Source organism: Neolamprologus multifasciatus, chromosome 5 (genome assembly GCF_963576455.1).
Source record: "Neolamprologus multifasciatus chromosome 5, fNeoMul1.2, whole genome shotgun sequence".
NCBI classification, from domain to species: Eukaryota; Metazoa; Chordata; class Actinopteri; order Cichliformes; family Cichlidae; genus Neolamprologus; species Neolamprologus multifasciatus.
Genome location: NC_140443.1, coordinates 24,292,750 through 24,305,451, shown reverse-complemented (window position 1 = coordinate 24,305,451; position 12,702 = coordinate 24,292,750). Strand labels below are relative to the sequence as shown.

General features: G+C 40.5%; 1 protein-coding gene and 1 non-coding gene across 2 annotated transcripts; both read right to left on the bottom strand.

Annotated features, from left to right (window-relative positions):
• Positions 1-120: 120 nt before the first annotated feature.
• On the bottom strand, positions 121-11,833 carry LOC146518755 (matrix remodeling-associated protein 8-like). The gene is made up of 12 exons (XM_085159309.1): positions 11,533-11,833; positions 10,911-10,937; positions 10,524-10,826; positions 9,668-9,769; positions 9,443-9,576; positions 7,716-7,895; positions 5,239-5,380; positions 2,861-3,019; positions 2,742-2,766; positions 2,577-2,662; positions 2,418-2,489; positions 121-2,342 (listed from the first exon to the last, which is right to left on the bottom strand). The coding sequence occupies exons 1-12, from the start codon at positions 11,582-11,584 to the stop codon at positions 2,320-2,322; spliced, it is 1,305 nt and encodes a 434-aa protein (XP_085015435.1). The 5' UTR covers positions 11,585-11,833; the 3' UTR covers positions 121-2,319.
• A 504-nt stretch (positions 11,834-12,337) lies between these two features.
• trnae-uuc (transfer RNA glutamic acid (anticodon UUC)) lies at positions 12,338-12,409 on the bottom strand. Its single transcript has one exon. It is a non-coding gene; the product is annotated as a tRNA-Glu (tRNA).
• Positions 12,410-12,702: the final 293 nt, after the last annotated feature.

The window sequence follows — 12,702 nt, the reverse complement described above, 5'->3', positions numbered from 1 at the left end:
CAGGAAATGCTGGAGAGATCATATCTGCTGGCTTAGAAATGCTGCCTTACCCCCCCACTGGACCTGGAGATTATGTTATAGGTAAAACACACTAATGAAACTACACAGCAACACACAGTCTGTCTTTTGTTTTTCATTTTTACTGGATTAGCAGTACAGTACAACACAACAATAGGTAGTTAAATTAGTATCAAGCATGGCAAACTGAGTAACTGAGAAAAGCAAAAGCCACAGCAGATGTAACGGCAATCTTTTTTTCTTTAAGAGTGGAGTGTTATTCACACCCAGTATTGCAAGTAAGATAGTGTCCTCCTTTATGTCTTAGACACTGTAATGCTGGGATTTTACTTTGTAGTAGTTAATGCAGACTAAGCTAGGGGGCGCACAACACACGAGAGAAATCAAGTTGATGCCGTCAAATACAAATACAGCAAGCAACATCAGAATATTACAATAATAATAATAATAATAAAACCGGGGTACAAGATCTGCTCAGACGAGTGAAAGCAGAAACCCAGGAGTTTTTAAATGCCTAAGAACTTCTGCTCTCTAACTTCCTTTTCCGTAATGGGCCCAAAAATAGAAAGTGAGGTAAACATCTATTCTCACACAGCGTGGAAACAATAAAATTTCACCTTCCAGATTTTTTTGTGGTTTTAACTGTAATAAAAACGCCTGCCTGCAAGTACCAGGAGCCACTTGCCTGAATGCAATATTTTGATTTCACACAGTAACAGAGCAGCAGTGACAGAGAATTTACAACAGCGTTGTTTAACCAGCTGGTTTGTATTTTGATTTAACTGCGTTGTTTGAAGTTGTGTGAGACAGTTGCTATACTGGTTATAACATGACTAAATCTTCATTAACTAGTCCAACAAAGGGTAAGAGAAACTGCTGTGAAACATGCCTCCTACATTCACAGAGGAAAAAAGAAGCAGGGTGATGTCCACTACGCAAGTGTACAATGAAAAATATCTGCATCAGAGCGTGGATACAAAACAGAACGTTTCACATATTCTGCTTGGTGGTGAGTGAGCATACAGTTAGTCAGCAGCTACTGGACGCAGTGCAGAGTTATGGTAACACTTCAGTGGCGCTTTTGGGAGGAAAAGCAAAAGCAAAATCAGCATAAAAACTTTCTAACTAAAGGAATAATGATTCAGGCTGGAACTTTATCTTCACCAACTCAGAAGTGAGTTGGTGAAGATAATTTCTCCTTCCTTTCGCAGTCAGGTCAATCTTAGTGCAGTGAAAAAGAATTTGCCCTCTTCCTCATTTCTTAGGGTTTTTTTTGCATATTTGTCACAGCTATACGTTTCAGATCATCAAACAGGAGGAATTTTGGCCCACGCATCTCAATCTGATTTAAGTCCTGACTTTGACTAGGCCACACTTTTTTAAACATTTCAGAGGTGGCCTTGCTGGTGTGTTTTGGACCATTGTCCTGTTGCGAAAACATGAACTGACGATCAGACGGGATTTTTAGGTAGAGAGCAGAATTAATGGTTCCATCGATTATCCAACACTGCCACCACCATGTTCTCTTTATGAAATGCTGTTTTAGTTTTACACAACATGTAACGGGACTGAAACCTTCCAAAAAGTTCAGCCTTTGTCATGTTAGTCCACAGAATATTTTCCAAATGTGAGATGAGACTTTGTGTTGTGTTCAGTCAGCTGTGGTTTTCTCCTTGGTGCTCTCCCATGGATGCCATTTTTGCTCAGTCTTATTATTTTTTTTCCCCAATTGTCGAATCATGAACTCTGACCTTAACTAAGAACTGGGTTCTCTTGTGAACTCCTGGAGTTGCCCTGAGTTGTCGATGCGCCCTTGGAGGAATCTTAGTGGGCCAGCCACTCCTAGTAAGGTTCAGCACTGGTCCAAGTTTTCTCCGTTTGTGGATAATGGCTCTCACTCTGGCTCACTGGAATCCCAAAGCATTTTTGGATATTTCTTTTTTAAACCAATTAGTAAATGAAATCACCATGTAAAAACTGGATTTTGTATTTACTCTGATTATCTTTGTCTAATAGTAAAATTTGTTTGATGATCTAAAACATGTGTGACAAATACACAAACAAACTAAGAAATGAGGAAGGGGGCATATACTTTTTCACAGCCCTGTTTGTATCTAATATCTACAATTTGGCAACACAAAACCTCAGTGTTCTTTTTCTGAATGTCACAACACAGATTTTTGCAACACTGCGTTTCTCTCAGCGGCATCTCTCCTGACAGGACAGAAGACGGTATGGAGGTGTTTAGCTTGGAGCGCAGCCTCTGGACCAGCCAGTGACTCCAGTTCCACTTCTTTTATTTCACTTAGAGAACTTCTGCATCTCTGCAAGAAAGAAAGATGGATTGAGTTTGAGGAAGAGAGTGTCAGGTGATTCATGATAGATGTTTGCATGCGTACCTTTGTCGAGATCAATGAATTTTGGCTGAGTTTTCACGTGGGCTTTTTCTTTCAGCAGGTTGTTCTTGTAGTCTAAACACAGAAAGACCACATATAATCCCATCTGAGAGATGAACCAGTATTTTTTTACACTCCACTCTTTTCTTTCTCCTAACTCACCGAATCTTCTTTCCTCCGGGCTGCACACATTTACCTCAGTAACGTCCATCTCAAACTCATCTGAGCAGCTCTGACTTCTGCTGGACCTATCACAGTGAGGAGGACACACGTGGGTGAAGAAAGCGGTTATATGTGTGTGTGTCTGTGTGTATTGTCAGCACTCACCCCATATACGACTGAGGATACATTTCTGCAAACACAAGAACATTTAATGAGATTCAAAAGAAGGGGGAAAAAAAGCAGATTTTGAGTGATTTATTTGAAATCAGCCGTCAGCTTCACACCTTTGGTCGTGCGTCGTCGTACGATGACAACGATGATGAGGACAACAAATGCCAGGAGCAGGAAGGAGGTGAGGACGTAGCCCAGAGGCAGGAGAAAGTGGTGCCTTTGCTCGGGCAGGATGACGGTGATGACTCGCGGTGATTCAGCCTTAGCTGTCTCTGAGCAATAGAAGAGTGACAGCAGTCAGCATTTCTTTTTCATCTGTTCTTCATCTTTTCCCTCACAAACAAACCGGTGTGTCATTACATGGTTTACAGATGTAGTAAACAAGACCGGAGCTTCCATTAGAACAGACATTACTCCTGTCGTGAGTGTCGCATTGTTTTTTGTTTTGGACAGTGTACCGGCTAAAGACTTGGAGGAAAAAGAAAAAAAACCCACCGATTTCTGCTGAGACGTATTTTGTGTTTACACCATAAAGACACGCTCTCCTTGCTGGTACATCTGGTGGCATGGCTCACATGAGACCTCCTTTTTTTTTTTTTTCTTCCTACACATGTTGTACTAGATTTCCTGCTGTACGACATGCAAAACACGTTATGGAAGTGAGAAATAATTAGTCGTCTTTTTTCTATTCAGCACGGTTCTGCTGAGTGTTCACAAAGAGAGGATCAAGGCGAGTCTGGTTTCATTTAGCTTCATAAGGAAGAAAAAAAAAAAAGAGTTAAAAAAGTGCAAGGCAGGAGGCAGCTGCGGACCTCAGACTCAACATATTAAAGCCAAAATGAGATCCAGACTGTCATGCTCTGATTTACTTTTCCTGGCAGTAAAACACAGAAAAGCGACAAGCGCGAGAGAAATGAAGGAAGCAGTGAGAGTCGAGGGAGAGGAAGGAGACGATGAGATGTTTCTCCAGAGGTATGCCTCGCAGAATAAAGCTAGAAAAGATTTCTAGCAGACATCCCAAACACATCACATGGCCACAAAAAAGAAAACATAAAAACAAAACACATCGACGTTATAAATCCTCTGATTGTTTTATAAAGACTTTTTTCCTCCCCTGACATGAGAACGTGTGTTTGTATTCAAACTGGCCGCAATGACGGTGCTAAAACTCCACGGATAAATAACTCTAATGGGAGGGAGGGAGGGAAAGGGTGACCTACATCTCATCGACCCCATTTCATCAACAAATTCCTCGCTCCCTTCTTGTTCTTCTTTCCTCTCTTGCTCTTTCTCCCTCTGTCTACCTTTCAGTTTGACTTTCTTCTTGTGTGACCAGCTGTTTTGCAGATGAGGCACGCTTCCTGTTCTTGTCCAAAAGCTGCAGAAAATGGCTCCTTTCTTTGTATGTGAAGGGGAAAAGTCAGGCGAGATCATCAAAGCAGAAAAATAAGAAGGACCCGGCAGAAGGCAAACAAAAGTGGGGTAAGGAGTGAGACAAATTCTTGCTGAATGTGTGGGCCAAAGTCAACACGGCAGCAGACAGCCAGAGGGGGCGAAACGAGAGAGATAAGAATACATAATACTGCAGTAGACTACTGTAATGTCTGAGAGTGCAGAGGAGCAGGCAACAAAACAGATAAACCAGCACCATTCCCGTGGATAAAATCCTACTTTATTATTACAGCTCTGGGAGCAAAGGATTAATTGAGTGGGCAGATCTGGACTTCAGTCCTGTGACTGTATGCAAGAGATTCCACTGAAATGAGATCGGTCTTCTTGGCATGAACTTTAGGCACACACACATATTTACACACACAGATGGACTCAGCCACAGGCATTTCTAAAGCCGTCTCAATGATTTTCCCACATTGATACATGTGCCATTAGCAACTTTGCTTCAGTTACCTTCTGGAAAAACAAACCCATGCACCAGAAACTCTCTCATTATCGAAGAATTTGAGGTAGGCTGCTGGCAAGCCATCATGCCAAACACCCCTCCTCCTCTCCACTGTGTCTTTTCTCTTTTACTGATGTCCACCCAACGAAAGAACTTTTTAGACCAGGCAAAGAGTTGAGAAATTTGTGTGGACAAAGCAATCCCTACAAACCTTAAATGTGCAACTACACACATACGTGAAATTTAGACAAAGGTAAAAAGTGGCGAGGGTGAGGCTTAGAGGGTTTTGGCGGAGGTTAAAAGGCCTGGCATCAAAGAAGCTGACAGTGCAAGAAAGAAGAGGGTCTCTTCACCCACACCCTTTCTTTTTTTCTTTCTCTGCTGCTACTTATTTTGTAGAGTGTGAGTCAGTGAATGAGGACAAAACAAGACAGGATGAGTGAAGGAAAGAGCAGATGTGTATGTTTCCCCTTCTCCTAATCGTACACATGATAGTTCAAATCCACCAGGTCATAAAACATTCTCTCTGCTAAGATACTCATGCTGACAAGAGCAGGAAGAAAGACACTGTGTGTTTGTGTGTTTGTGCGTTACCCTTGTCTTCGCTGGGCAGTGATTTAGCCGGCATTGTTGGCTTAACCAGCGAAGGCTCCACTGTGACCTGAAATACTCTTCTCTCATGGAGACCGCAGTAATGATGGTGGAGGTGGCAGGAATACAGCCCCTGGTCTGCTGGCTGTCAGAACACAAATACACATTAAACTATATGAAAGTCAAAACCCTAAAATGGGTTGTTGTTAGCAGACAGACAAATGGCAGAAAATATCAAAGAAGAGTGAAAAATAGGACCGAGATTGTACAAAGGGCAGCAGTGCAAACTGCATTAATATTAACAATATGAACTATACAAATATAATGAATTTAATAGAAATTAAATCCAAGTTTATTAAAAGATTGAATTCTCTTTAAAGATTTTTTTCACATCAATATTTTATTTTCACTGTGTAATGAATCGTGGCTAGAAAATAAGCCCGGAATCAAATGTAGCTAGATAGTTTTATAACAGCCACCCCACCTAAGCCCATCCCAGTGGCTGACCTGATCTAAAAAAAGATTTTGGTCTTAGATTGTGAGATTAAATGTGTTTTAGCTATCCTCTGTACTCAACAAGAGATCGATACAGGCTCAAAAATGTTGGAAAAAAATATTACATGATTTACAAGCTGCAAATCCTCAATCTGGCAGTATTTTGCATGGCATCATTAATGCTAGTAAAATTACAGTAGAAAATACAATGTAGCTTGAGTGTGTGAATGTGTGGATGACTGGTTGTGTAAAGCGCTTTGGGGTCCTTAGGAACTAGTAAAGTGCTATACAAATACAGGCCATTTACCATAAGACAAAAACAGTTTGTACAGTTCTAATAAGCTTGAAAGTCAATATTTAGTATGACCACCATTATTCTTCAACACAACCTGAACTCTCTAAGCTTTTTTTGGGTCATTTTTTAAAGTAGTCTTCAGTATTTTGTTCTATTCTCGGCCACAATGATCCAACACTGCTTCAATAATGTTGAGGTCTGGGCCATGACTGATAGTGTTGCATTGGGCGTTTTTCTATCCAGGTATGTTTTTACTGCATCGTCAGTGTGTTTAGGATAATTGTCATGCTTTCCAGATGTATTGCATCATGGATCCGTCCAATAACATCTGTGGGTCTTTGACAAGATTCCCAACACCACTGGCTGAAATGCAGCAGGAAACCATGACAGAGGCTGTACCATGTTTTACAGATGGCTGTAGATACTCACTGTTGTGCCCCTCTCCTAACCCTGTTCTTTTATAATTTGGCATACCTTAGCCTTTTCTCCCTGCGCTACCTCCTTAAAAATTGTTTCCTGACACAAATTTGGCCATGAATTAAAAGCGTTACCTGACAACGATCATGACGGTCATTACATCAGATCCAAAGTGCAATCGAAACACTGGGGTAGTCAGCTAAGGATCTTTGGGCTTTATAATGGTGAGAATAACAGCTGAAACATGCTACTAACTACAAATCACCAGAAAGGGGAAAAAATGTATGACAAAATCATAACTTATTAATATCCATCAATTCCTTGGGTCCCACATGTGCAAGACTAAAAAAACCCAATATTGCTCAATAAACTAACAGGCAAATTTGTTTACGTTCACCACAGAGTTGAACAGCAGAATTTAGCAACATCTGGGATTTGTCAAAAATACATTTGTGCAAGAGTCAGCAGTGAATTGTTGATACTATTTTTTTTCAAACACCCCCTCAGTTCATGCTCTGTATGAAACAAGCTGTTTTAGCTCCTTTAAGGGCACTCCGTGAATTCAAGAAAATCCCACATAAATTTAAACTTGTGCATCAAAATCTTCTTTTTTTAAAGTTATTGAAGATTTTACATGTTGTACAGTCATTAAACGCTGGAAACACAGGACAGTTTAAAGAAAGCATTCATGAGTGCATGTAAACGACTGACCACAGCTGTATGTAAGACAGAGAAAAGAAAGAAATTAGGCCCATGTTAAACACATCTGTTTTCATGCATCAGAGAAGTTGTGCCGTTACACACAACTGATATCTGAGAAAAAAAAATTGTGTTAATTTTGAAAATATCTGCCTATTGTTTTCTGTAGCTGACCAGAAAACGGCTCCCTAAAGCTTCCCGAGCCTGTATATAAATGAAATTTTATGATTTATGAGATCTGCTTGCTATTATAACAAATGGCAATAACTGTTGCTATTGTTTTTTTGTTTTTTTTAAACTGCATTGGTTGCCCAACATATTGTGGTTTAAAACCTCATTTTCCCCAATGGAGCAATAAAGTTTGACTTGAAAAGAGATGCATTACTAATGAGAGTTTCATCTGTTCTGGAAACACTGTTTACATGTATACACACAAATACACGCTTTTGCAGACGCTTTTATGCCAAGAGTATTGGACCACAGATTTGTTAAAGCACAGATGAACCTCATGAGAAGTGAGTCTATACCACTTTTGTTTAAGTAGCTCTCTTTTAAAAAGCTCACACATACGCACCTGCAGGTCAGATATGGTGAGTGAGAAGTCTCCTTCGGAGAAAGCGTGATTGCTGATATTCATCTTCCTCTGAAGGAACAGAGGTCCATAGCTCCGCTGCTCCCCAGAGGCATACAGGTCCACAAGCCGGTCAGCTCGGTCATGGGAAATTCCTGGAGCCTGACGGTCCCAGTGAACCACCTGAAGAGCCAGATATATCAGTCAATGTACAGTTGTAGTCAAACATTTACACGTACTAATTATGAGCATGAATGTGATCATAATTTTGGACTTTTAATGATTTCTTTTCCAGGGTGGAATGATTGTACAGCATACATCTTTAATGATTAAAAAAAAAAAAACAAAAAAAAAAAAAACAAAACAACAAGAACAGGGTGCACAAGTTCTGAATTGATTTAGGATTTTCTCAAATCCTTGAGTCAACACACACTTAATTCAATCTTTTAATAAGTAGTGCTGAAAGTTCTACAATGTCTTTTAACAATGCCAAGGCCTATTAACCCCTTGTTTAACTTTTTGTTTGTGATCATGATTGATGACAACTGATAGTTTATCTTTGGCAACATAAAAAGGATTTGTTTGGCAGCATCCATTGGACTGACCAATACTCAGAACAACAGGAAACTCCAAGGAACTCAGTGAAATCTAACAAGGAGAACTGTAGATTCACACAAGTAAGGTCTCTTGGAGCCATTTCTAAAACAACTGCTTAATCCAAAATCATCACTTAAAACAACTTTATGTATGTACAAGTTATTTGGATGCATTATTAATTTGCCAAGATGCGGGCAAAGACCCAAACTGTCTTGGCAAAAGCAATTTGGGTCAGTTTGGGCAAAGACAGTTTCCCTCTGATGAGAGGAAATTGGTAAGGATGTTCTGGAACAACCCAGGAATCACCAAGCATCAAGCCTGACATTAACTGGAAACTGTTGGAAGACCAGCATCACTGTCCATGGTGAAGTGAGTTTTAAATCACCATGTACAGAGAGGTTGCCGACCAAGAAGGAAGCTCCTGCTCCAAAATAAACTCTTTTTTGCAGCTGTCCAAATGGACCAGTCAAATGCCTTCTGGAGAAAAATAAGACGGTCAGATGAGACAAACATTAAACTCTTTGGATATAATGAGAAGCGGGATGGTTGAAGAGTTAAAGGTAAGGCTTTCAAACCTAAGAACATTGTACCAACTGTCAAGCACGGTGGTGGCCATCATGCTCTGGGGCTGTGTTGCTGCTAGTGGTACCGGTACATTGTACAAAGTAGATGGAATAAGAAAGAAGGAGGATTGCCTCCAAATTCTTCAAATTCACCTCAAATCATCAGCTAAATGGTTGAAACTTGGACACCGTTCGGTGTTTCAACAGGAAAATGATCCTAAACACATCAAAACTGGTTTTGGAATAAATAAAGTAGATTAACCTTAAGCAACTGGAATGGCCTTCCCAAATTCCCGAACTCACCTCATTGAAATTTGAGGACAATGCTTAAAAGATGTCTCAATCAACCAATTAAATAACCTCTACCATTTCTGCCAAAAAGAGTGATCAGTTCTTGTTTTTTTTTAAAAAAAAAAATCATTAAACATGTATGCTGTACAATTGTTACACCCTGGAAAAACAGTTCAAAGAAATAATCCAAAGCAGATTAACCAGGACATGTACATGTCAATTGTAATGTTAAAAGCAAATCTTAGCTCTTGATCTGTCTCAGGAAACAAGTAGAAACACCTGCTGATCCTCCTCCTCGTCGCTCCAGTCTGTCCACACACTACGTCGGTTGATGCACGGCAGCACCGCAGTGCTCCCAAGCAGCACCACGTACACGGCCTTATGCCCATCCCAGTATCGCTGTTCTTTACGGCCTTTGTGGCAAAAACAAGTCAAAGGGGTTTGTGGATTAATACTAATGTACTTCAGCTCACATGCTGATAGCTGATAGAGTGTGATACATACGTGATTTAGTGACATTGAGTTGGACTCTGACTGTCTCGTAGAGGTTGCAGTAGAGATGGTGGAGGTTGCAGGAGTACAGACCTCGGTCATTCATCGTCACATCTGTCATCACATGTAGAAGTACAGCAAATCAAGCATGGCCACTTAGGAAACAGAAGTGCAAACTTCATATTAAAGCAAACCTTTTTCCAAAACCTTTTAGATTTAATGGCGGGTTTTTTTTCATTATCAAGTAATGTAGTTTATAGAGGCTTCATATTTATTCCTTTGTGTGGCATTTAGGTATCTGTGAAACCCTTGTTGACTCTGTGTTTGAGATTTGGTGTTGGATGGTAATCTATGTAAACTGGGCATTTTAGTTTTGGGTAATGGGGTGGCAATGGGGACCAATTGCGCACTGACAGGAAATCAGAGACAAATACCGAACTAAATCACTTGAAAGAATTCCACACAGAGCTTTAATGACTTTAATCATAGCCAGACCGACTGCCTCTATTAGAAGACATGGTTGCCCTGTAACAGTATAGTGGTCACACTGATGCAATTTAGCCATACCTCTGCATGGAAGAGAGGTGATAAGGGGATGATATCTGATTGTGAGGGGAGTGTGTCAGGATGCATTTCGCTTTCTACCCTAACAAATATCTAGATGGTCTTTGATTTTAACTGCATTTCAGTGGCAATGATTCACCTTTCTTTTAAAATATTTGTCTACATACTTAATATGTGATCTGAAATATTTGTTATAAGAACATAACAAGCAAAGCCACAGTGAGACACACCAACAAAGTAATGTTGACCAGTTACAGTTACACATGAAAGACAAAAACAGAATGTGTCTGTATGTGTGTGTGACCTTTGATAACCAGGGAGAAGTTTCCATCTTTGAAGGCTGTCGGGTTGAGACCAACCCTGCCCAGATTGTAGGAGTTGTACATCCTCTGTTCTCCTGCCGAGAACATGTCCACCACTCTTTCCATGGCGTAGTCCGGATAAGCCCGGTACATATCCCAGTGGATCACCCTCTGCCTGTCTCTCACCCTGTCCCTGGTCCACACCATCCGGCTGCTCACACACTGCAGCACCAGCTTCGAACCAGCACGGGAGCTCACATTATAACCTGCCACAACCACGCTGCTGCTCTCAGCCTGACATGACACTGACAAAGGACAGACAGGGTGTAGCATTTTTAGTACTCATGGACACATAGATCACATGTGCACACACACAAGGAGAAACCTACCTGCAGTGAAGAAGCAGGCCACAGGGACTGAAAAACAAAACAAACAAACAAACAAACAAAAAAAACAGTAGAAATAAGCAAACGGGTTAATCACTTAAACAGGTATTCAGACCAAATCTGTAGGTCCCTGCATCTGAAAATGCATTTATGTGTGTGTGTGTGTGTGTGTGTGTGTGTGTGTGAGAGAGAGAGTAGGCAATTTACTGCCGGTGTAAGCTAATATATATTGCTATCTGGAAACCCTCTTTGTGTTTGTACTGTGCAGTTAGGCCTGATTGAAATTAACCCTCCCTCAGTGTTTCTCATCTCCGAAGAATGTATCTGCGTTGTAAGTGTGGACGGAAGTCTGGTTTTAAAATCAGCCCAGAAAGGTCAAATACATCAATCTACCTTAACGACACTAGAAACAAACAAACAAATCTTTAACAAATCTTTAAAACGTTCTTTCACCTCAGGAAAAAAAGGAAAAACGAGGAAAAGTTACTTAGTAAAATATATTTTTAATTTCTTTAGAGTGTTCTCCATTGCTGAGTCCAACTTCTAAAATACTTTAACTCACGAATGCAAAGTCTATCCACGCTTGCAACAAAAGCAAAACAGTGCTTCACTCCAGCCTACTTACTGTGGATCAAGAGGAGAGTCTGAAAAATGATGTCGTCCCGCTTGGTTTTCATATTTTCAGTTTTAAGCCGATAAGTCAGTGTTCTGCACCTGGCAGTCCGCCCTGAGCATGAGAAAATACGTCCAGCCTGTCTGTTCGCAACAACAACCCGTCAAGGTTAGTCACATTTCAGAGTTTGGAGAGACCTTCGCTGCCACAGCATTAAGTTAGAGCTTCACCACAGAACCAAAACAGAACCGAGCGGAACTGAAATCAGCCGGGAAATGAAACACGACACCGCCAAGTAAACCTCCTCTCACAAAACCCCCGACTAATTAGCCTACAATAAAAAATCTCAAGAGAGACATTTGTTTTTACACTTAAAGATTTCATTCTCTTACTTTTCCACTAAGTTGTGTTAATAGCTGTACATCATTACTTTTGCAGTGGTGGCATATTGGTATTCGTATTAGAGCACATTTCAAAAGCCACACTATTTTTCCAGTAGCACTCAGCATAGTAAGCCAAACAGTGATTTCCAAGAGCATAGCAGATAATTTAACGACGACTAATCTCGATACGCGCAAAATATTTTATATTTTGGGGTATTCAACCTGATGAAGAAATCAGACACATCAACAGGTCATGATTTCTTCTAATTCAGCTCAATGACGACACCCAGCGGTTGGTTCCCCTCTCAAGCGGCCACAATAATTTGGTAAGTTATACCAATGTCTTGGAGCCCGATGTGCCTTTTTGTCATAACGAAGGCCAAGTTCGATATTCACGTGAAAGACATTAAAATCCCATCGTCATAAAAGAGTCGTTCCCATACCGGGAGTCGAACCCGGGCCGCCTGGGTGAAAACCAGGAATCCTAACCGCTAGACCATATGGGACACTGTACTCGTCAGCCGTGTAATGTTGCATAATACATGTACGTAGACGCATGGAACCAATGAGCATTACTTTTGTCTGTTTTTGTTAAGTTGTATTCTTGTTATTCTGACTTGCACGAGTTGGAACAATTATTTGTCTTCAGTAAATTTCATTAACAATTTGTCTTCAGACAAAAAGAAAAATTATGATTGTAGGAAACAACATCGTGTTTTCAGGCAACATTACCCAGCTTTATTTTCCCTCATTTTTCACAAATACCAGTATTATAATGTGCTTTCTTGTTTTGAATTTT

Bases quoted from the DNA above. Each gene is read 5' to 3' on its own strand.
- LOC146518755 (XM_085159309.1), bottom strand. From the start codon at position 11,584: ATGAAAACCAAGCGGGACGACATCATTTTTCAGACTCTCCTCTTGATC. The intron at 5,381-7,715 runs GTGCGTATGTGT...GTGTTCTGACAG, and splicing joins TCACCATATCTGACCTGCAG to CCAGCAGACCAGGGGCTGTA. The intron at 2,343-2,417 runs GTACGCATGCAA...TCTTTCTTGCAG, and splicing joins ATTCATTGATCTCGACAAAG to AGATGCAGAAGTTCTCTAAG.